The sequence below is a fragment of the Psammomys obesus genome, unplaced genomic scaffold (assembly GCF_907164565.1).
Source record: "Psammomys obesus unplaced genomic scaffold, mPsaObe1.curated_primary_1811, whole genome shotgun sequence".
Classification (NCBI taxonomy): Eukaryota; Metazoa; Chordata; class Mammalia; order Rodentia; family Muridae; genus Psammomys; species Psammomys obesus.
In genome coordinates, this window is record NW_026594462.1 from 2,251,728 (window position 1) to 2,277,798 (window position 26,071).

At 38.7% G+C, this 26,071-nt stretch overlaps 1 protein-coding gene across 3 annotated transcripts in view; it reads right to left on the bottom strand.

Moving 5' to 3' along the window:
* Cdkal1 (CDK5 regulatory subunit associated protein 1 like 1) overlaps nucleotides 1-26,071 on the bottom strand; it is a 572,332-nt gene that overhangs the window by 143,457 nt on the left and 402,804 nt on the right. For all 3 annotated transcript variants that reach the window (XM_055619051.1, XM_055619049.1, XM_055619050.1), the window contains one exon: nucleotides 6,651-6,831. In XM_055619051.1, coding sequence (XP_055475026.1) covers nucleotides 6,651-6,831 — 181 coding nt within the window. The remainder of the gene's footprint in view (nucleotides 1-6,650; nucleotides 6,832-26,071) is intronic.

Genomic DNA, 26,071 nt, shown 5'->3' on the forward strand with positions numbered 1-26,071 from the left:
TTGTCATTTTGCCGCAGTCTAAATTATCTGAGCGATAGTCTCAATGAAGGACTTTTTAGATCAGGTTGCCCTGTAGGCATGTTTATGGGAGGTTGTCTTTGATTGAATTAATTGATATGAAAAGACTGAGTCTGCTGTGGGTAGCACCACTTCCTAGGCTTGGGGTTTTTGATGAGTAAGAATGGAGAAGGTGAGCTAAGCACTAGAGGAATGCATGCATTCATTTTCTCTCTATTTCTGACTAGTTGCTTCAAGTTCCTGCCTTGATTTCCTCCTAATGATGGACAGCTTTTATGTGTTTGACCCATTCTTCCTTAAAGTTGTTCTTGCCAGAGTATTTCTTATTACATCAACAGAAATGGAACCAAAACAGAGCTTTAATAAAACATGGGAGAATAGCCTGCTTGGATAATACGAGGCTTAAGTGAGGGGTAGCAATGCCCCAGGTTTTTCTACCCACTCTGTCCCCTGCCATGTAAAAAGATGAGCAGGGATTCTGAAAGGAAAATCAAGGAAGTGTTGCATTTGAAGATGAAGTGGTTCCAGAGGCCATGTGTCTGAATATTTGGTTCCCAACTAGGGGTCTTGTTTTGTGATGTTGGTGAGCCTTTAGAAAGTGGATATGCCTGAGGTGAGTTTCTGGGGCACAGGCCTTGAGGGCTACAACCCAGCTTTGCTTTCCCCCAAAGTTTAACAGATCTCTGAGATTTGAGAACTCCAAGCCTTTCACTCTGACTACTATGACATTTCTTCTTACCATGATGGACTATGCCCTCTCAAACCATGAGCCAAGATAAATCCTTTCTCCTGTAAGCTATTTCTGTCTGGTATTTTGTTAGAGCAATGAGGAACATAACTAAGACAGCTGGTAAGTACAAGCTATACAACATCTGAGCAGAAGGTGCCAGAATGAACTGACCAGACATCAAGAGTAGAAGGCTAAGCAGAAGTTGCTCTGAGCCCTGAGCCCATTAACCATTACTCTGAGCCCCGACTTCCTGATGTTTAACATGATGTTAATAGCAGTGCTTGCTTCAGAGACTTGATGTGAGATTGCAAATGTATAATCCATACCAAGTCCCTCGAAAACTTAAGTATACTCATGACTGAGTGTCAACTGTATGTTTTTTATTATGTTACTACAATTGGGACCAACAATTATCTTATCAGTAAGATATCATCTAGCTAAGTGTCCACAGACCTACAAAAAAGCATGAGGTGTTTACTGGGGCAACAAGCCTTTGTTAGAAAAAAAAAAATCAGTTATACAGCTTTCACCAGGAGCCAAACAGTCCTACTCACAGTGGAGGATATTAGTGTAACATAAATGTAGTCTCTCTGTGTGTTGTTCAGACAGGGCCTCTTATGTAGCCCAGGTTGGTACCAACCAAAGACCATGCATGACCTGGACCTAGGCCCCCTACAAAGATGTAGCAGAGGACAGCTTAGGCTTCATGTGGGTCCTCTGTAAGGGAAGTGGGGACTGCATTGGCCATGGACTTACTTGACAGGTTTTTTATCCTTCTCCTGGTGGGACTGTCTCACCAGGCCACAGGGGAAAAGGACATGCTCAGTCCTCATGCAGCTTGATGACCTGAGGTGGATGGGAAAGTGAGTTCCCATTTTCTGAGGAATAGGTGAAGGGGGAGAGGGAAGGGAAGAAGGGAGGATGTGAATGGGAATGAAGGAGGGATAGGGCTACAACCAGGATGTGAATGAATGAATGAACGAATGAATGAACGAATAAATAAATAAATAAATAAATAAATAGATAAATGAATGAATAAATGAATAAATAAATAAATAAATGTGAAGCAGAGATGCCATTCAAGCCAATAAGCCAGGAAAAGGAAGCATCCAAACCCTCCCACTTACTGCTGAAAAGGTGACCCTAAAACCAGGCAACGGCGATTCAAGTGTCATTAAGCATTCCAAGGGATCTTGGCGATGATTACATTCTATTTTCCACTTCTTAAATGAGCATCAAGTGCATAAACAGCCAAGCATTTCCAACCCTAGAATCATTCTTATTTCCCTGTGCTACCACAGAGTCACCCAGGAAATTCTGCTATGTGATCTGCTGAAACAAATACACAACAAAAGCATAGTCGGGCTAGAAACCATGCCAAGTACAAAGAGAAATGGTGTCCAGAAAACAGAAGATACTGCCGCCACCCCAGAATTAAACCCAGAAACCTTCAAACGCTAGGCAAGGGTCTGCGCCCTGCACTATATCTATCCCCAACTCTCTCCCCACCCCCCTCTCTCCCTCCTGCCTTCTTGTTTTGAAACTAAATAGTTGCTGAACTGTCTAGGCTAGTGCTAAGCCCATGTTTTACCTGCCTCTGTCTCCCCAGTAGCTGGAGTCACAGGCACCCAGCACTACCTACTCTTCAAGACAGACAATCAGAAGAGGTCACGTACAACTAACTGGCAAGAATGCCAAGACAGAAGGGTTTCTATGAAGCTGTGCTTGGGAACCAATTCCTAATGAACCATCCTGAACAACCTGGAGTCTGAAACCCCTGTTCCTTTGCTCCTTAGAAAAACACTTGATGTGAACATCTGAGACTGTGTACATAACATGCCATCGCGGAAAGGACCAGGATTCCTTGTACTGCAGTGTCTTGTTTTTTAAAATACTTAGTTAGGATCAGATTCAGAAATCAAGGGGTTTTGGCTTTGTTTTTTAAGCATGTAGTCAGAGATGTAGAACTATTTCATACATGTTTATGTGTGGGAAGAAGGAGGTGTATTTTTAAATTTTTATATATTTAAATATATATATTTTAAATACAATTATGTTCTGACCCAATAGGCTGTAAGATTTAGAAGAGCCATGATAAATCTGCACATGATTTAACAACCTTTTGCATTCAGCATCTGTTCTAAGCAGCCAGGTCACATATAGCAAAAATGGATTCACCTACATGAGTCTCTATCTGTCTTGAGGACATCCCTCTGGACCTCTTCTTTATCTTTCAAAACACACAGTCCTCGGGGCTAAGGCAAGAAGTGTCCACTGTGGTTTCTTTATGCTAGGGATAAAAATTCTAAAACTTCTGCTAAGTGAACCATGATTCTTTTCTACTAATATATTTAGAGACATCACTTTTAATTTTTAGCTCCAATATGTAAGGCAAGTAGTAAGCATAAGTTTAATATAACTCAACACTGTAATGAAGTATGAATAGCCCAATAGACAGTTGTGAGTGTAGGTATATTCCCCCGAGTGACAAACCTATTCAAATAAAGACCATGACATAACATGACATAATTTCATCAGTTTTCATTAAAATTTTCTAAAAGGAAGTCTAAAAATGATGACTAAGGATCAGAGGTTTTGTTTTTTTGTTGTTTTTTTTTTTTAACCTAAGTAACCTTTTCCAGGGAGGCTGAGAAGCACAGCCACTATTAAAAATATTGCTAGAATGAAAACAAATGACTACTAAGGGAGAAAGACATAATGCAGTAGAGAAAATAAACATGTAAATTTGACCTTTCATCAATACTCCAAGGTCACTCTCATTTGCTTGGGTAGTTTCACCATTAAATCTTGTGCATAAACATCCTTGCAACAGCTAAAAAATACATTTTAGTTTAGTGTTTCATGAAAATATATCATCTGATTTTCATTATAAACTCTAAGCTGTTCTGTTTCTTTTTAATAACCATAGTAAAGAACTGGCAAGGAACTTACCCTTTGCCTTTTGAAAAATGCACACTTGACTGGCCAGTACTGTGACCATCTGTGATTTGCATGATTAAGAAACATACATAGTTTAGTTCATATGTGTGTGTGTGTGTGTGTGTGTGTGTGTGTATGTATGTATAAAACCCTTTCTTACCAAGAGTCAGTTTTAAAGCAGAAGAGAAAGCTGTTATTGGAGAGCAGCTGGAAGTGCTAGTCCTTCAGCATAAGTTAGACTCACCTTCATTATTGATTTGTCTTAGCAAGGGAATGTGGAATAAATCAGAGAAAATATTTATTGCTCATTTACCACAGTCTTTTTATTTTAGTGAATGTTGTAATAAGCTTTTTCATAAACTACCTGAGACTGGTAGGTAAATAATTATTAATTTCTGGTAAATGTTGGAGGTGAAAGAAGACACAATGTATACTATAAATCTACTCCATGCCAATAAACCTCTAAAGTTTCATCATTAATGTCCAATTCTCTAGGATTTATGATTCTGGATTCTATAAAGCTAAAACTTCATAAAATGGTCTTTGTTCAGAGCATAATTACTAAAATGTAAGAGGCATCAGATTATGTCCCCAAAACATTTATTTTGAAGTCCTAATCACCCCAAAACAATAGAAATCACATTGCAGAAGACAGCAGTCAAGATGAGTGATAGAAGGAATTTCTAGCCCTCTAGGAGATGGAGGTCTTTGCAAGACACACACAGGGACATCTGGTAACAATGAAGGCAGAGACTGCACAATGGCAAACCAAGGAGATCTCAGTAAACCCCAGAAGCTAGGAAAATGCCAGGAAGATTCTTACACATGTGTCAGAGTTGGCATGGGCCTGCCTTTGCATCTCTAGCCTTCAGAAATGCACAGGCATATAATTCTGTTGTCTAAGTCACCTGTCTTGTTTGTTGCAGCAGCCAAGATAGAAACACATGAAGAAATTTAATGACTAGCTGGTAGAAAAGGGACTGTGATCCAAGACAAGATAAAAAAACAAAATCTTATATTTCTGAAGGATTGTCACTCCAAATCACAAAGAATTCTAAAAACTTTGCAACAAGAAAGCAAAGAACATATTCCAAATGGGCAAAAGCAGATGCCTCACCCAGGGGAACACATGTGAGGAGGGGGAACAAGTGAGAAGATGCTCATCACCAGATATATTTAGTGAACTGCAAATTAAAACCACAGCATGTTGGGGTACCACTCAAGAGCCAATAAGCTGACAGTTGAATACTACTCATTTCCAAAGAGATATAAAGCCACTGTTAGATTACATTACCTAGGTAATACAAACATCATGAGAACAGAGCTCCAAGCTGGTAGGCTCTGATAGGATATGATAGCTTTTTTATACATGACTACAGGGGTTTTATATTTATTCAACTATTTATGAAGGAGATCTTCCAGTACCTAGCCAAGCAGGTCAACTGCACTTCCCATGAAAACACAATTCTACTCTACTAGACACAGCAGTAACACTTACACACGAATGATACGAAAGATAAAAACAAGAACGGTGCTAACTATATCAACTGCAGTTCTTACGTTAAGAAGCTGAAAATGCCCACTTCCTTCAAATAGGAGGATGGATAACTTATGAGGAAATATTAAACAGCAGAGAAAATGGATGGCCTACACCCATTTTGCAAAATACTAGATTCTCTAACACAATGAAAAGAAAATGAACAAAATCCAAATTCAAACACTGATGAAGTCATAAAGTCTCCTGTTTAGTCAGTTTCCCAGTTTCCTCTCAGAAGAGAGGGAATAGTGATCTCTTTCTGCATGGCCATGCCTGGAACCTGATACATAAAGAATGTTCTTAATCTGATTGATTGTACATTTGATAGCCACCAGCTGAAAATGCACATGAACCACTATGAATGATACAGAAAACTTGGACACTAGATATGCTTTACTTCAAAAACATTTTTGATGAAGCTAGAAACAGTGTATTGAATTATGAGAGAAAAGAGAGCAACAGGTGACAGAAGCTCAGGATGAAGGAACAGAGAAACGCAGGGGAGGAGAAGGTGTCGGGCATGCTGACAGACCTGTCCCACACCTGACTGCGACACTGGGTGCGCTGCACATGCATTGCCAATTCACAGTCCCCCCAGCACCCCAAAGCATACCTCAGTAATAAATGACTTAAATAGAAATGGTAATAAATTAGTTTATCTTCATGTCTGTGCAAAGTTAATTAATTACTTGTGGCATTAAAGTTTGGCCTTTTTTTTGTCAATCAAAAAAAGAATTAAGCAGTCTATATATTTACACTGAGAATACAATACACATTTGTTTGGATGGATAAGTTGATGGATAGGTAGCTAATGGATGGGTAGCTAGATGATAAATGAATAGAAAGAAGATAGAATATAGATAGATGTTAGCTAGACAGATGGAAGACAGTAGACAGATGATACATGTGCAGGAATCAAATAAAAAAAAAAAAACCCAAAAATTTCCCAACAAATAAATAACCAAAATGGTTTTTTACTCAGGAGGAAAATATAAAGCCTATTTGCCTCAAATATTTATTTTTTATTTAATTTATTTACTTGCTTTAAAGGGCTAGAGATGGGGATGAGAGCCTCATGTATGCTAGGTAAATGCTCTGTCACTGAGCCACATCCCAGACCCTGCTTTCATGTAGTTAAATGCTGGCTGTTTTCAAAACATCCAAAGATTTATAATGTACATAAGTAAATACCAGATAGTTTCTAAAAATTCTTTTAAACTGAACCTTTCTCAAGATAAAAGTTGATACTGTTTGCCTCTCATTGCATAAGGCCATTTAACTCTCCCATGCCCATGCACAGCTTAGAATTGACCTCATGTTTTTCAAAATAAGCATTAGCTATTGAGCCAGTAGCACTGGGTAGGCAACACAGATTTGTTGTGTAGCTACTGGCACAAGCTAATGACTCTATGAATGTGCTCTTACCACGTGTGCTGGAACCTGTTCAGCTTTTGCAGCAGGAGTTCCGGGTCTTGGATAGAACTGGTTGATGAAGAGGCTTGGAAATTTGTACTCTTCAACAAGTTTCACTGTTTCTTGAAAATCTTGATCGGTTTCTCCAGGAAAACCACAGATAATATCCGTAGCAATCGTTATTCCAGGAACCCTGGAGAAGAAAAACAGACAAAAATGTAAAAGAAGTTGACTTTGAGCCAGAATTATTTTTATTTCCTTGACATTTTAAATGGCATTTAAAAAAAATACAGTTTATTTTTAAGGACAGAGCACTTGAAAATATTTTTGAAAAGCTCTCAGTACTAAGAGGTACAAAGAATAGTGGCCCTTGGTCATCCTCAGAGTCACTCATATTTAATCCTTTTAGACACTTTTTTTTTTTTTTTGGCTTTATTTTCTCCTCACTGTCTTAAAACAGATGCTTACTCCGCTGTTTCTGGATTGTTGGTTTTCCAAGGCAGTATTTAAGGACTTTTATATTACAGTGAACTCGCTGTAAATGTACTCTAACCCCAGGCTCTTTAATACTGTATTGCTGCAGAGATAACTTGTGGACCAAGTTGCTTCTCAACAACATTTAAGGTTTTTTTTTTTTTTTTTTTTTTTTTTTTAAGGATATAACTGCTTCTTTGAAAAGTTTAACATTCTCTGTTTCTAAGCTGGTATCTTCTCAAAGCTCTATCAAACCTACCAAAAATCAACAGCAGGATGAACTCCTGCACAGTGACAGAGAGAGTACAAACATGTACAGTGTCCTGGGTTTAACGCCTGTCATAGGAAGGGATGGCAAAACAAAATCAAACCTTTTTTCTAAACACTTGATGTATTGGATCGTTCAACATTCATGTCCCTTGCTTCTGAAAAGGCCACTTACTTTCTTATAGTATGCACTACTCTTGCTTAACTGCTGTTCCTTGCTCTCCTTTTCCTGACTTGTTTTCCTGGACCTAGGGTCTTGCTAATTTTTGATTATTTTCTTCAGTTGGAAGTGTGTTTTCAGTATCAGCTGACGCTGTTGTTAGGTCTCAGGATGTCTGAACACACAACTTATTGCCACTATCTTGGCATATTAACACGCCAAGTTGAAAAGGATAGTCCACCACAATTTTGCATTGTTCCTTTTAAAAAATGCTGATAATGAAGGCATAAGATCCACTCCTGTATACACTTACACTTTTTCAGTGCTGGATATTAAACCTAGGACCTGTGTCAGCCAGGTCAAGTGCTCTATAGCTGACTCATATTCCAAACATACATACTCCATTACATGTCTTATATCACTCTTTTTTTTAGGGTGTCAGATTTTTCTATATAATTTTAAATTTTACACTAATATGCTTTTTATTATATTTTAAAACAAGGCACAATTTACAGACTAAAGATCTTTCAATCTAGGAATCTAATTTTCTCATATTATTTCTTTAATAATTTCTCTAAGAAATTGTCGTGTCATTTCTTTAGCAATTTCTCTAGGAAATGTTATAACTATATATACGTGCATGAACACTCTTTCTCTTTCTATCTCATTTTCCATGTGTGTTTATTTGTTCTACCACAAAATTTACTTGAGCATCTTTCCCAGTCTTTAATTTAAAAAAAAAAAAAAAGACAGTAATTTGATATGTTTCAGTTTCTTAGAGATCTTTCTCCATCTTCAGTTTTCCTTTACAGGACCTTGGTTTTTGTTTTAGTGATACAACATCATTTCTTACTTAAAGATGTTAAAAATCTGTCTCAATTTCTTTGCTCTTAGCCTCTGTACCTATTTCCTTTGGGTTGAAAAATTTCATCAACAAATATGCATTTTCACTATAGTTTTGCTTTTAAAGAACAAAGCGCTAAAAACATTTTAAAAAGATGTTTTATGTGCATGAATGTCTTCCCTTCATTATATGTCTGTGTACCACATGCCTGGCACCCACAGAGGTGAGAAGAGGCACTAGATCCCCTGGAGCTGAAGTTACAGACATTCTTAGAATTAAACCCAAGTCTTCGGCAAGGGCAGTCAGTGGTCCCAACTCCTGAACCATCTCTCCAGCCTCTGCAGACTTGGAATCATAGATTGAATATAGAGCAAACTGCCTGTGTTTTTGGTAGGCCCAAATGCTGGAGGTGGTGCCATTTTCTCTACAGGTTGGCTATAAGTTCTCCTACACCCCAACAGTATAATGGTAACAAAGCAACACTAACAATACTCCAAAATTATGAATGACCCTGTAAATACTAGGGAGCATATTCCACTTCACACTATATCTATTTTCCTATCATACATGATTCCTCAGGGATGAGCACAATAGTTTTTTGGTAGAAGAGAGAAGGCTGAGTCAAACTGCAGAGCTCCTAACAAATTCCGCAAATAGAAGCTTTCCAACCACCTCTGCATAGTACTTTGTGTCTTTGTGAAGAAAACATGACACATTTACTGTAGAAAATAACCTCTTCCCATTTCAACTTTGGCTCATATAGTCATGAATTTGAATGCAATTATAACTTGTAAAGTAATTCCAAGGATTTTTCTGTGTAATGATAAATATGAGAAAAAGTTCTCATACAGAATAAAAGAAATGGTCTACCGTGACATAAATCCATTTCTTCCTTCTTGAAGAACAATCAAGGTCACACTTGAAAAACCACAGAAAAATACACTTCCATAGGAAGATGCAGAAAAAAAAGAGAACATTTTCTAGACTAAGTATATGAAGAGAAAGAAGTGTGTAAATAATTTTTAATGAGCTGGTTTTTACACTTGCCTTCTAACTACTCATGACCAAAAGAAATTCACAGCTAAAAATGGAGGCAAAAGATAACAGATGACAGAGTCCACCTCTCCCAGGAAATTAAAAATATCTTAGAAACTGACCGTGAAACATGGCAAGAAAGGAAGACAATTGGTCATTGTCCTAATTTCTGAATCAGACTAAATCTGGCAATAGCTGTGGGGTATTCCCAAAGGAAAGTCCCTTTCTGATCACCCCCACCCTTCTTCATCCATCAGTTGCACTCAGCACTGGCCGGCACCTGTTTACTTTGGCTTTCTTGGTGGTGGCGGTGGTGGTGGTGGCAGGTTGTGACCAACCTTTAAAGGAGCCACAATAAATGTTAAAATTGGAATATTAAAATATGAATGTAACTAGACAATCAACTCAAAAACTGGCCTGGTATCACAGAAAATACAATACTATGAATTGATAGCATTTTAATATTTAGAACTAGAAGCTGTTTAATTGTTTCAAAGTATGTAAGATTATAAGGTGGTTATTTATGTCATAAAAGTGGAGTCTGTACTTTACTATCAGGCAAGGCTCATCTATACATTAATTTAAAATATGCAAATGTTACCACTTATATTCTTGAAAATAATCCCTTAGGCAAGCCAACCAAAATCTCATTTACATTGTTAATTTGTCTAGCAAATACTTCTTGGTATGCAAAAAAAAAAAAAAATCAAAGAAGTTTAAAGAGAAACAAATTTTAATTTTGTATCTTGTGATTTAAGAAAAAATGATGAAGGTGTAAAATAAAATACTATTACACTGCCTTTGATACATTGAATTTTCAAAATTCTAATTTGTAAAGAAATGTTCTTTTCACAAATTTATTGAAGTTGTGAGTAAAAGATATGCAATCACTTACTAGCATGTTCTTGAATTTTAAAACTTTTTAATATTTATGTTTCTCTAGTAGTTTCAAGAAGTAATTTTAAAAGGATGAAATAAAAATATTCAAAGAGCTGCAATAACAGAGAACTTTTGAGTCATCATTTTCTCTATCTTATGTTTACTGCCAAAGCAGGTTTGTTAGATAACCTGAGAACAGAATAGGAGGATCCTAACTGCACATCTGACTGTCAGAAAAAGCTATGTTCAGTTAGGAAAGTGAGGAGCCTGTAATGAAAACATAGTATCTGCTAGCACTAGGTTGGGATTTAAGGGGTGTGTGTGGGTACCTAAGTTGGCAGAATGCTTACTCAGTATGCATGCCCTCGGTTTAATCTCTAGCACCATATAAAATAGTTTAGTGGTACAAAAACAACACAAGACAAGACATTTCAAGAGTCATTTTTGCCTTGAATTAAAAACAACACACACACACATACACACACACACACAAATAAATGCACTCCACATTTTGATTTTTTTTTTTTGGGGGGGGGGGTTCTCATAAAGACAAGTTACTCATCATCCCTATATTCCCTGGCATCTTATTACAACAACCTGTTTTTTTTTTTTTCCTTGAGTTTTAGATTTCTTAAGAAGAGTTTATATAACCGAGGCTGGTCTCAAAAATAGCCATTTAGCCAAGGGTGGTCTCAAATTCCTCCGATACTCTTCCCTCTCTTTCCAAATGCTGGGATTGTGAGTACATACACCACACCTGGCTGTGCACAATTGAAATACTACTTCAAATGCATACTTTAGTTCATTTCCATATTTTCATTTGCTGTTAGGTATTTTATTGCTAAGGATGTGAAAATGACTGAAAAGCCCGGAGTGACTGGGACAGAGCTTAACATTGCTTGGACACTGATTCCCAGGATCTGGCCAGTGCATCTGGAAGAAGCAAGTTCCTTCACACAGCTGTATGTGCTAGCACTACTGCTGCAGGTGCAGCATGAGTTATGCTGCCTTTGGCTGTGCTTGTTCCTAGTCAAAACATTCACTGATAAGTTTACTCAAGTGGACAGGGTGCTCAGAAGGGCACCTGCTGAACAAGGCCTGTATGCATCACCCACTCTTACTGCAACCTTGTCAGAGAAACAGAAACACTGAATGACAGGCCATGCACTAACAATTTATATTTCGCTTAAGACTTCTTGTAAGCCTCCATGACAAATGAGGAAAATATCATAACTGGAATAAGATTCAAGGAGGTGAATTACAGACAGTTACACAATTAGGGTATATTAAATGAGAACCCTGGTCTGAAGTTTTTAATCTCTACCGAAGGTTGTCTTCCCTCTGACCTTTGTCCACATGTGTCCATGGCATGCCTGTGCTAGAAGCATTAGTGGATCATAAGTTCACCAGGAACAAAACTTATTATTAATAATAGTTTTTCTGCAGTAATTTACTGCTATATTAAAGCCTGCCTGTATTTTTACAGTAGTATTTTAGAGCACAGTTATCTATGCTCTGTCTAGAGGTTAAAAGATTCGTTGAAGGTCACCAGGCTATTGCTGGTGCAATCAGAATTTAAACCCAAATCTTCCAGCCCTTCCAGCCCTTTCCTTTGCTCACACTGAACAGAGAGGCAATTTAAAACTAAATGGCTCTAGGATACATTTATTCTTTCTAAGACCTATTGTTGCCTTTATTATTATCATTATTCTTCTAGAAATGAATGTGATTATTCCTCCATAGAGATGGCTCAGAGAGAAATAGTAGCAACAGTGTCAGAGAAAAAAATCATAACTTACACCCAGACAGATTTTGGGCTCTTCATTAACAGCCTTGCTACCAAAAGTTATTTCAAAGATCCTAGCTTTTGCCTCATTTTCTACACGATGGGGATCACAACACAACCCTTTATGGGTAGTTTTGAGTGTGAGTCATTGCAAATGGCAGCTGGTATACAGAAAGAGCTTAATTGATGCCCCCTTACTTCTAATTTCTGTAAGAGACTAAGGCAGGAACCACACTTGCATGAAATTTCTGTTCTACCACTTCCACAGCCTGTTTCTGGTATGGGTTCTTGTCAGCTGGTACCTTAGGTAAGTGCTAGGAAACTACAGAACAGAATCAGAATATAAATGCCATCGAAGGAGATCATACATAACATAAGCGTTTCATTTTCCTTTATCACAGATTATATTAACAACATTGGAAAACATGGAAGTTTGTGGTTTATGATCAAGTGTAAGAAAATTTAAATGCTCTAGATCTGAATAATATTCAGGCTACAATGACAAGAGACTTACAATATCTAGTGAAGGGATTTCATCAGCATTTCATAGTCTGAGTATCTTCAATGTTCAGCGTGATTACACAAAAACAGGTCTCTACTAGTTGAAAACTAAAAACAGTCTTAACTAAGTCAATGTTTATTTACAGCAATGAGTGTAGGGAGATGAAGAGATGGCTCAAAGGATAAGAGTACTTGTTGCTCTTACACAGGACCCATGCTAGGTTCCCAGCACTCATGTAGTACATCACAGCCATTAGTAACTCTAGTTCCTGGGGATGTGAATCCCTCTTTGGTCATCCTTGGGCACCAGACACACTCACGATACACATACATACATGTAGGAAAAACATTCAGACACATTAAAAAAAGGTAAATATTCTTTTTAGAAGATAGAAAAGATGAAATAGACCAGCCTAAATAGCAAGTTTAGGACACATTTCATTTTTGGAAATTTTTTTCAAATGGGTAAAGTTATCTTTCTGACTCTGTATATCTATCCTAACTTCTCTCCAACTTCAGCATTCACAGTTTAGAATCTAGGTATGCATGTGTCTGTCTGCCCATCCATCGAACTACTTTCCTATATTAAATACCCTCTGTTCAGATTATGAACATGAATTCTTTTCTTAGCACAACCCTGGCCAGACCATCAAATACATAAGGGACTGTGTCCTGCTACTTTAATGAGACCAGAGGTGTAGTCATATTGTGTTGGGATCAAATAACAATTCACCATAAAAAGAAAGACATTAAAACCCTTCTACCTGAAAAGTCAATATAGCAAACAAGAGCATAATTATCTTCCTAGAGGCTAGCCTGGACTAAAGAGTAAGACGATGTACCAGAAGCAAGCACATGCTTTTTATAAGTCAACAAATGTGGACTTTCATGCACACACACACAAACATATAAAAATTTAATGATGGTTAAAGAGAAGTTTGAATCTATTTGTGTGAAGTTTTCAATATTTCAACATCAAGGATGTTTCAAACATTAGGCAAAATGTGATGTTGACATGAGAGTAACTAGTAAGCCTTTCTTTGGGGAATTTTTTTTTTTACTAATTAGTTCTAGTTTGTTGGTTTTGCAAGACTAATTTACACAATCAAGATTGACATAAGGCCACAGGAGCAAGAACAGCTACCCAACGGCCAAAATTAAGTTTCTTTAAAAGTCTTAGTTTTAGTATGATGGAGATAAACTTGATGTTAAACATATACATACGTGAAAATGTCCTTCTACAACCTGGTGCTATATGTAATGAATATACACAATGAAAAAATATTAAAGAAATTTATTTTAAAATAATTTTTTGATATATGTATCACTAGGTTATTTATTAAAAATACAAGATTTATAATGCAGGCTTTTAATCTTTACTGAAATTAGTAAGACATTCAATAAAGAGGAAAAATCTAAATAAGCCATTTAGTTAAATTTTCATAGTTTGGTTATTAAGTATAAAAATGAATCCATCTGACACAGCAAGATGTCAAATCATTGAGAATATATCGAAGCTTCTAGCCATGTGGGGAGAGCAGGATTTACAACTACACAACAACTGAGCTAAGTATCTACAGTGAAAACGAGTGAGTGTACGTGAAAAGTGTTCTTGAAATTCAGAAAGAAGAGCGGTAATAAAACAGACAAGGGGTGGGAAAGCATGCGGGCAACCCGAGTTGGTAACCCTGAAGAACTTATTACAGTTCCAAACCTGGTGTGAACCCAAAAGACACGATTTTGCTTCAAGAAAAAAGCAAAATGAGTCATCACTGTTAACTAAAAATGAGATAAATACCACACTAAGTAAGATTTTTATCTAGTGACACTGTGTTTGCACTGCACTGCAAATATTTTGGAATAAGCACAAACCCTTACATAAGACCAAAGATATTGCTTTAAAAATTAAAAGTAAGCATACTGAATAATACTGTTATAATATTTAAAAGGAGCCATATTAAATTTCACAGGATTCTCACACATCTGTTATTAAAATCATTTTATGACACTGTGGGTTGGAGTGAAGGTATTTACTATCTATGGTACTGTTAACATGAGTCTTATATGAGTTTTTCTGTTTCTATGGTAACTTGAATTATAAGGTTCAATGAAGCCGGATTTGGTGATGTGTATTTTTCTGTTATTCAAGGTGAAAAGGAAATGAAACAGTCCTAACATTCATAAACTTCAGCGAATGTCTGAATTCCATTTGGAGATAAGATGATAATTACTAAAGTAATTAGAATTCTTCCTGGATGGAATTATTTTGCACACAGTAGAAATTGAGATTTGGAAAAGAAAGCATGGGTGAGTACGTTCAGCATCACTAATTAATTACAGCCCAAACCACTCTGCCATTCTGATACCTTGGAAGTCACTATACCTTCTTCTGTTGGCTGCTGACTACAATGGGGAAAAAAACTACCCCCCCACCCCCATCCCGTAAGTCAGAAAGATAAAGTAGGTGAAATCATTTTATTCAAGAGAAAATCCAATTACAGAAATAATCAACTTTTCCCTCTTGCTTTATTTTTTCATATTTGAAAGGGCATTCACATTAGCAGAACCAATTAAATGAATATCAAGACGGGGTACAAACTACAAAGTTGGGCAAGTTTCTTAAATCTTTTAAAATTAGACTATGAGAAAAAAATACTTATTGAAATTTCAGAAACTTAACCCTGGATCACAGGATTCTCTAATGGGAAGCATTATCACAGGGTGAGAAATGCTGAGTGTTAAGAAGGATAATTTACAAATTTATATGGTCATAATACTGTGCTTCTAATACATAGCCCAGTATCAACAACAAATGAGCCTAATTAATATTCTTCATGGGTATGTTATTAAAATTTGTATCCAGAGGGCTGGGGTTGTAGATTCAGAGAGTAGATTACTTGTCTAATACGCAAGAAGCACTGGGCTCTATTCAGTACTACATAAACTGGGCATGGTGGTGCACAGCTGAAGAGGTAAAGGTGGGAGCACCAAGGTCATCCTTGGGTACAGAGAGAGTTCAAGGCCATCCTAGACCACATGAGAGTCAAAAGAAAGAAAGAAGAGGGCAGGGCAAGGAAGGAGGGAGGGAGAAAAACAGGCAGGCAAACAAGCAGGCAGACAAGAAGATATACCTTCTGTTTTTAATGTTTCTTTTTTATATATACTAATTACAGTTTATTCACTTTGTGTCCCAGCCATGGCCCCCTCCTTCATCATTCCCTCCCAATACTATCCTCCCTCATTTCCTCCCAAGCCCCCCTCCAAGTCCACTGATAGGGGAGGTCCTCCTTCCCTTCCATCTGACTGGCTGCATTGGTCTCCTCTGTGGCCTGGCAAGGCTGCTCCACACTCAGGGGGAGGTGGTTAAAGAGCCAGCCACTGAGTTCATGTCAGAGACAGTCTCTGTTCTCATTACTAGGGAACTCACTTGTATACTGAGCTGCCATGGGCTACATCTCAGCAGGGGGTCTAGATTATATCCACAAATGGTCCTTGGTTGGAGTTTCAGTTTCAGAAAAGACCCCTGTGCCCAAATATTTTGGTACTGTTGCTGTTTTTGTGGAGCTCCTGTCCTCTCCAGGTCTTACGAATTCCCCCTTTTTTCTTAAGATTTCCTGTACTCTGCCCAAAGTTTGGCTATGAGCCTCAGCATCTGCTTTGATACGCTGCTGGGTAGAGTCTTTTAGAGGCCCTCTGTGGTAGGCTCCTGCCCTGTTTCCTGTTTTCTCCTTCTTCCAATGTCCATCCTGTTTGTCTTTCAAGACAGCATCTTCAACAAATGGTGCTGATCTAACTGGATGTCTACATGTAGAAAAATGCAAATAGATCCATATTTATCACCCTGCACAAAACTAAAGTCCAAGTGGATCAAAGACCTCAATATAAAACCAGACACATTAAATCTGTTAGAAGAAAAAGTGGGGAAGAGCCTAGAACTCATTGGCACAGGAACAACTCACTGAATAGAACACCAACAGCACAGGCTCTAAGATCAACAAACAATAAATGGGACCTCATGAAACTGAAAAGCTTCTGTAAAGCAAAGGACACTGTCCTCTGAACAAAAAGACAGCCTACAGAAGATATACCTTCTTAATAGAAATCAAACAGCCCACTAAATCAAAGCAGATTTGTAATTTGCAATTATTTTATTCCTAATCAGTTGTACTGCTTTTACTTCACCCTGATCAGTTCAGGGTTGGCACACTATGGCCCACATGCCAAATCTTCCTTTTGCTTGCTTTATAAATGAAGTATTACTGAGCCCTGTAATACTCATTAATCTCCACATTGTTTACAGTAGCTTACTTTGCAGGAGCTGAGGCACGGATGACAGCTCCAGGACAGACCACAGGGTCTACAGACACAGAGCCAGCTACCACCTGGTGAGATTCTAGGCCAGCAACTCCCTGACTTTCACTAAGTCCTTTGAGGGACACTGTTTGGGAGGTGACAATAATGATTTTTCAAATTCATGTGTAAGCAGACTCACAGTTCACTCCTGGCGTCTACTAAGAATCTTCCCTGTGGTCTAGCATTTTGGAAACATTTTCATGATTTTTCATTACAACTATAGGGTCTCACATGCTTTTATCTTTTAAGGGGCCAGAAGCAGCAGGTAGTCTTAGCAGCCTCACAGGTTGGGGTCGAGTAGTGCTTTTTAGAGCCAGACTATGTGAAGTGCTCCGGAAAAATGGGGAACAGACAAGGGGTCAATGAATGCAATACAGTACAGGCTTGCCTTCTCTACCAATGGTTAATACCTGTTTTGCCTGATACCAGTCTCAGTAGTTTAAAGTCAGAGAAGGTGCCTCTGTCAGAGGAGGGGAAAGTGGAGACTCACAGGACTCTAAATGACTGGCTTCTCTTGAGGGAAAATTTACACTTTACTGCATTGTGGATGATGATGACATCCTGTCTCAAGTGCATGTTTAAAAGTGTTTAAAAGTGCATGTTTAAGGGCCCTCTCAGCCTCAATTGCTACCTCTAGAAATGATTGGAAGGTCAAGGCTGGGCCAATGCTTATGATGCAGAGCTTGACATTATGTACCAATTTCTGTCAAAATTTGGGGGTAGACGGTGCAACAGAGTCCTGGAAACAAAGGCAAGTGTTTGGGGGATATGTATAGGACTCTAGATACTGCCTCCAGGTCACAGCAGCCCGCTTTGTGACCTGAAAGTGCCAAGTCCTGTTACAGTAGTAGCATCTCTTCAGTCAACAGTACCTCTCCCAAGGCTCTCTCTGAACATCTGAGAGGGCCCAGAGACAGGTGACCACCAGCTTGTCCCATACAACACTCACATGGTTTATACACTGAGCCTGTCTCTGGTGTCACTACCTCATGGATATTCACACAGCATGAATTTCTACCTTGGACACTCTGGTCTATTCTGTCCCAGGCCATGTCGGGCTGGCCTTTCACTGTGATGAGTGTTTAGCTTCTATAGCCAAATGGCCTTTCTCTGAACTGGCTTCACAGTAACATGGAAGCCAGGCTTCATGGACATCCATAGGGTCCAACACTGCAGCTGCTAGAGAAACAGTCTTAACATACCTGACATCATAACTAAAATCATCCAGGGTCTAGACAACAACATAACATCACTGTTAGTAAAAGAACTGAGGAGTCTTGTGGTAACTCTTATAGCTTGGGACACCCTGTCTTGCAGTTTATATAGCCTGGCACATAAGCCAAGGTACTTTTGCTGCTCACACGATTCATATCTAACCGATGGCTCCAAAAACTCATAGCAGGCCACAATGCTCATGATCCTTCTGTGTTATTTCCACTGTGATAGGGTTTGGCTCAGCCTCTCCTTCAAAACTCAACATGAACCATAACCCCCAATGCTGCAGTATCAAGAGGTATGGCCTTCGGTGGAGACTAGCACTCTTTCCCTATAACTGGATGAGAAGGAACATTCTGTCTAGTTTTGTCTTTTGTGTGGGAACTCCAAGGTGGCTCCATGTAAGAAGAATTCACTAGACACTGAACCTTCAGGTGCCTGAATTATGGATCTTCAGCCTTTGGAACTGTGTATACACTGCCTAGTAATAGTCACTGTGCTAGGCAAGAGGGATCAGCTAAGAGACTAACATAAAAACAACATTCTGACATTCAAACAGGTAAAAGCGGGCAGGAAGATGGCTCAGTCAGTACTGTGATCTGAATCTGAATTCCCAGCACCCACGTAAAAAGCTAGTTGTGGTGATAGATTACAAATCCCAGTGCCATGGAGGAAGGGGTAAGCAGATACCCTTGACTCTGATGGATGAGACAGTCCACGGAACTGGTAAGCTCTAGATTCAGAGAGGAACCCTGTCTCAAAACTGTAAGATGGAGAGCAATAGGAAAAGCCAGCTAATGGTGACCTCTGGCCTTGACATATGTATATACACATACATAGTGAACACAATCATCTCTCTCTCTCTCTCTCTCTCTCTCTCTCTCTCTCACACACACACACACACACACAAACTGTATGCACACCAAAAACGTGACTGAAGTACACAGAGGAGTAAGTTGATGGGAGTCTTTTCTTAAAGCACCTGACCGAATCCTTGGGAATTATGTAGAATAATCATTAATACATTCATTAGCCATAAAGGTTAAAGATAAATTACAATATAATAATTTTGTGCAAATTATTTGAATAAATTTATATGGGTGAAGTACTGATGAGAACCAATATGCCCAGCAAGTATAAAATGTACTTTCAGAATAGAAAGGTATACCAGGAAGAAGCTCTAATTTAAACAGGACTGGGTTCAGTCTAACCAATGACGGTTGAATCCTTTCAAGCAGGAGCAAGGAAATGAGAGCTGAGCAGGAAGGAAGGGAACTGTGCTATGACCAGTAGCACCAGGTACAATACAAGGCAAGGAAGAAGGTGGACATGGAGGCATGGAAGAACACAGACAGTTATGCCCCATAGAGAGTGACACCAGAATAAAGAAATGAGGGATGCTACAGAGACAGTGTAGGATGTACTCCAACTAACCAAAAGTATGTCACTGCAACTATCTCCATGTAGCTCCATCTGCAATGCAACTATGGTTAGTTATAGCAAGAATGAATGATTTCTCATCAAAAGATTAATAAAAAAAAAAACTTAGGTAGTAAAATACAACTAATTTGCTTCATAGACTATAGTATCTATTCCCAAGGACAAGGTCACACATTCCATTTAGCATTCTAGAAAAGCTGTTCTTAATGTCTGATGACATGTCTATAAAATGGTCACATAAATAAGCTGAACGCCAACAGAAAAGCACACAAATAAATGACTGAGCAAAATGCAGAGACATGTGCTGTCACTAAAAGAGAAAAGTGGAATGAAAACATCTTTGAGGACACAAATGTAAAGATACAGCATCTTCTTAAGTGACTCTAAGATGCCTCATGTAGGAGGCCAGAAAAAATGGAATGAAGCAGCGAATCACATGTGTGGGGTCAGGAGGAACAGTAAATGCCATGTAGGTCAGCTCCTGAAAATGTGGGCAGACGAGCTAATTAGGGCTCCAATGACATTGCAAAGAAAATCCACCTTAGTCAATACTAGCAATTGAACTGATAATTGATTTAATCAGTGTCAGTGAAGGAGGATGTCTATGCTTGAACACCGAACCATGTGTCCAGCAAGATGCTACAGCTTCCGGGAAAACCTCACTCCCAGATGCCAGGTACTCACCAATAGCAGTTTAAACACCTACAGCTTTATCAGTGACAGTGACAAGGCAAACACACGTGGCATGCCCTGAGACTGGCGCACAGTCCCTCATTTGATCCTCCAATATTCACACAAACTATTACTGGTATACTATTCTAAATGCTTTTTAAAATTTGAAATTTAAAATTTAAAAGTATTTTGTGGATACTCAGAGATGTTACATGGCTTCTCCTAGGTCATAAATTAAGGAACAGTGAGAACTGTGATCTGTAACCTTTCAGTTTTGTGTCAAAGTCTAAGCTCTTTGTGCCATACTTTAGTATCTTTTGGTCAAGCAACATTAGAGGGATGATGCAGGAAGCCTTCATGAAAGCGATGTGTGAGCACAGGCTTACCCAGGAGATGGACAAAATAGAGGCAGGAGAAATTGGGTGGGTAAGAAACAGGAATGAAGAGTGGATGGCACAGCCCATCACTATACAAGGTAAAAAAGGCATCTGATTATAAGTGACAATAAAACAAACAAAAGAACACAGAGGTGTATGTGTGTATGCTTGTGTAAATTTTGTTATTGATGACCTTTGACCAGAGATTACGCGTCATTTCAACTTGTCAGTATAACAATCTAATGAAATACATCATGTTCACTTTTTCCAGTACTAAGATTTTTAATTCTGGCATGTGTTTCCGATTTATAGAACAGTCCGATTTGCTACAATCCACATGTTCAAAAGACACAGGTGGCCACGGCACCTGTTAGCACAGGTAGAGAGAAAAATGGCACACACACTCAAGTAAAGAAGTGCACTCATGTACAAACGTGTGCTCATGTACAAAGCAGCAAACACCATGGATGTGGGGCGAAGCAACGGGAGTGCAGAGGAGTCAGGACCAGAGGAAGGGTGTTGAAGATGTTTGCAGAAGCATAAAAAAGGCTCTGGGGGAGTGGCACCCTCAGAGTGGGATGGTGCTGCCAATGCTTTCTGTATGCAGTAGATGACTGTGATGAGGGAACACAGACAGTGATGGCCCCAGCTACGACAATGGCAGGGAGAACAGGCCAGACTGAGAGGATCCTCGTACCTACCAGGGAACCCCAAGCCATTAGAGAAGTGACGAGCATGTACCAGATGAGATGTAGTGCAGTGAGGGCAAGGACCAGTGTCATCGGGCTTGCTTCTCCGGCCTACAAGGCACTATAAATATCTGAAGTATGTCTGGTGGGGACACACAAGGACCATGGAGCTGAAAGACAAGCTAGATGACAGAAAAATAGAATCAATTCATTGAACTTATTAGAGGTGATGGGAGAGAGGCTGCCGCCGACATGGAGTAAATCAAGACTGAGCACTTTGATACCAATTTCTCCTGTTTAAACAGAAGATGTAAACAGCATAGAAGAAAGAAAAGGAGGGTCTCAATCAGAAACTGTGAGACTTTCTAGGCTCTTTCAGAACACACATCAAACTCCACTAAGGTAGAGAGAGAGAGTTCAGCAGGTCAAAGTGTTGACCACCAAGCCTGCTGACCTGATTTCAATCCCCAGGACCCTGACAGTGGAAACATAGAACTGACTCACAAAAGTTGCCCTCTGAACTCTACATAGACACTGTGCATATGCATGCAAACAAACAAACAGTAAATGAATGAATGAATGAATGAATGAATGAATGAATGAATGAATGGATGAATAGAAAATCCTCCAATTTTACACCATGTCCTTAAAGATTAAGGTCCCTGGGCTGAGGCCGGATGGTATGGTTGGGGGCGGGGAACAAACACCTAAACTACATGCTGCCATACAATCTTCAAAACCAACTTCAATGATGGAGACATTTCTGTACACTGACTTCAATAATGCAGAATGACCTACTATACTATAGACCCTTATCCATACACTGTAGCCTACAGATTTAAAATTAAGTCCATATTCATTAAAACATAAAACTGCCTCAAAAAAAAAAAAAATCTTTCAGATTAGCAACAAATGTGATGGCCAAACACTGAATGTTGTGTATATTAAGAAAGATCTGAAAATACATTTTTCACAGTAACAATGACAACAATCTTAGCTAGAAAGGAAATTTGATATTAAAACTGTACATTATTCAATTGGAAATTCAGTTTAAAAGCTTAACATGATTTTAAACGTGAAACTTTTTAAAATGCAAACCTCCTGTTTCCATTACTTTTTGCGAATGTAAACCTGCCCATGGCGTGCATATTCCCAATAAATACAACAGCATGAGATTCCACGCTAGCAGGACACCCGCTAACATCTTTTATTCATGTTCGTGCTCCTAGTGCAAGGCAATTATATTATTCCAAATATTTTAAAATGTTTTCTGTGACTAGCTAACATAACCACAGGTTACCTCACAAATCACTGCTTTCCCTTTGGGCTCCATCTAAATCTACAAGAGAGACTTGTCTGGTGCTGTGCACACACGGGTGGAACCGCTCAGAGGCTCTCAGCCTGGTGCAGGTGCACCTGATTGCAACAACACAACTCTGAATGAAATCCTCGGGAAAGGTAAGTCTATGCAGATTCTGTTTCCTGTCCCAGATCCAGGCCCTTTGCACTTGATAAAGCAACTGCCACTGGTGGAGAAAAACAACACCACCACAAAAAACCAAAACACGATGCTAAAAGCTGGTTACTGCAACTCTATAGACCCTGTCATCTTCCCTGGTCTCTCGGAAAGGCACACCATGACCTGAAGTCTCATTATTGGTTTATCTTCAGATATGAGTATAGGGGCACAAAGAGAATACTGTGCCCAAGACTGAGACAGTGCAAGGATCCAGGGAAGGTGGGATGAACATTTGTCATTTTTTTTCTTTATTTATTGACACGACAATTACGAACATTAAGATTGTGACTAAAGTTGGTATAACTGACAGGAAATGAATTTCTGTGTATTAATTCCAGATCCACATATGATATGTAGTATGTCATCTATTTCTATTTGAGGGAGAAGAAGGTAGTTTTAAAGATTAATATGTTTATTTTAGATGCTGAAATAATAATCTTAAAATACAATATTTTATAAATTTGAAGCTGTTCATTGACATTTGCCAAGTGAATGAAGATTTAGTGAAGTTATTCAATTTATTTAAATCCATAAATTATGCTATGTGACGTATTAGTTGTAGCTACTGACTGTTATTAGGCTATTACTTATTCTACATCATTGTCATTCAGCTTATCTCAGTAACATTGACTACTCAAAAAAAAAAAAAAAAAAAAAAAAAAAACCAAAAAACCATACATTTAATCTCCACTTGGCTGACATTCAACTCAGATTGACTATTTCACACAAAGCCTCATCACAGCGACAGAGGACTTCAGACCGTTATTGTTTTATGACTAAAAATGAGTGACTTAAGACAAAAAGCTCAACATCCTTAAACTTCATTTCTATTCATTCTCTAATAAATACCATCTGTTGTGTACTTTAGGGATATAATACCCGTCAAAAACTCCATCATATTATGAGAAGCGGCACCGAGTTGATCTGAAATGCATATTTGAACAGATGTGTTTAAATTACATCTCCGTCTATCCACACGCATTAATTCAGAGCAAGTGTGTGTTGATTTAAAATGCATAAAAAGGGGGATTTGGAGATGCATCAGAAGTGAACAGCGTCTCCAAGGATCAAGGCTCGAATTACAAAAGGTCAGTACTAAAAATAAAGTTTGTTGCTTCTTCAGGGTTGGATTCAGGAGCTGTTCATGAGAACCGACTTCATGTTTGCTCCACCAAATCAAGATCTAAAACTATACTAACACTATACTAAGTTTTTTTTTTTTTTTTTTTTTTTTCTTCCAAGTAAAATTCAAACTGTTATGGATAGGAAGAAAAAAAATGGGACAGTTGACATTGAAGTATAGAAAATTACAAGATGTGTCTGCTGACTGACACCAGTTTATAAGGTTCAGTCTTCCATTTTCAACTGTATTTTGTGGATCTCTAAAAATTTTGTCTGTGAGTTCTCCAGACATTGTAATGTCCTCATCTCATATTTTGTAGGTAACCTAAAATAAAAAAAAAATTCAATCAAATAAAAAAAACAACTACAAAGTTCATCAGTAATCAGCAAGAAATTGCCCCTGAAGGAATGTGGGCATAAAAGCAGCCAATTTGTATCCATTCTCTTGTCACTATCAATAATGGCTGAGCTGGTGAGAGTCATGGTGACTTGCACATTCTCCATTAGGTTAAGGGGAAAAAAGAATGCCACTTCACCACAGGTACACAGCCCTTGAGTCCTGATTCTCAGCAGAGAAACTGAATTTGAGAATACAAGTAAGTTACTGATTCTGGAATATTCATTCCCAGGTAATCCTATTACCTTAATCCTCGCTAGGCCTAGCAGATATTTTCTTTAACCACAGATTAAAACAAAGTTTAAAAAAAAAAAAAAGACTGAGACAAAGCTTTCTATAGTTCCCATCTTCCAAATTAACCCATTGTTTTATTGGGGCAATTTAAGAAAATGGAGACGACCTAATCATAAATATTTTCAGGTTGATTTACAAAGGAGAGTTCAGGGAAGAAGAAGAAAGCCCAACTTTTCTACAGCACATGCAGTCTCTGAAATGTCAACAGACACTGCATTTTACTTATAGAAAATTCTCTGAAGTTTGAACTACTTAACCAGCCAATAGCAAAGAAGGCCTGGTAATAGAATTGTGAATTTTTTTAATTTTTGTTAAAGCTTTATGCATCATCTAGATAATTTTATGGTTATGTTGTCCCCAGGCCCAGTCCCTCCCAGCTGCTCTGCTTTGCTTCATGCACTGAAGGCTAGTTCTCTACACACAGTTCCCCACTTCACAATCCAGCCCAACGACACCCCATTCCCTTCAAGTGGCCATCCTCCTCACAGTGCTTCACAGAGCTGGCTCACCTGAGTCCTCCTCTACACCAATGGAGCTGATCCCCTGCACCTGACACTCCCCATTCAGAAAGGCAAAGAGGATGGACATAAAAGGAGGGAGAAAACAGGGAGCAGGACAGAAGCCTACCAGAGGGCCTCTGAAAGGCTCTAGCCTGCAGGGTATCAAAGCAGATGCTGAGACTCATAGCCAAACTTTGGGCAGAGTGCAGGGAATCTTATGAAAGATTATGAAATCTTATGAAAGGGGGTTAGCCTTGGAAATCTTCTTTGAACTGAGCTCATCTATCAGTGAGTGTCTCTTTGGTGTTGCCTAGACCTGTGCATTTCTCAGCATTTTACTACAATCATCGTTAGTTCTGGCTTTGTTTTTGTTTTTTTGTTTTTCAACTCATAAGAGTAACTTCTTTAAAGACAGTGTCTCTGTGTCTGCCTTGCATGGCACAATGTTCCTAAGGTCCAGAGCTCAGTACCTAGCATGAAAAGAGGTGAATGTGTTATGTGTTAATGAGTCCATTAAAGACTTAACAGTTTCCTGCTAGAAAGAAGAAACATTAGATCTCATAAGTAGCATCTAAACTTTATTCTTTTTTTTAATTAATTATAGTTTATTCACTTTGTATCCCCCCCTGTACCTTTCTCCCTTCTACCCTCTCAATCCTACCCTCCTTATTCCCAACCTGTGACCCTCTCCCAGTCCACTGAAAAGGGAGGTCCTCCTCCCCTTCCTTCTGATCCTAGTCTATCAGGTCTCATCAGGAGTGGCTGCATTGTCTTTTCTGTGGCCTGGTAAGGCTGCTCAAGGGGAGGTGATCAAAGAACAGGCCAATCAGTTCATGTCAGAGACAGTCCCTGTCCCCATTACTATGGAGGCCACTTGGATACTGAACTGCCATAGGCTACCTCTGTGCT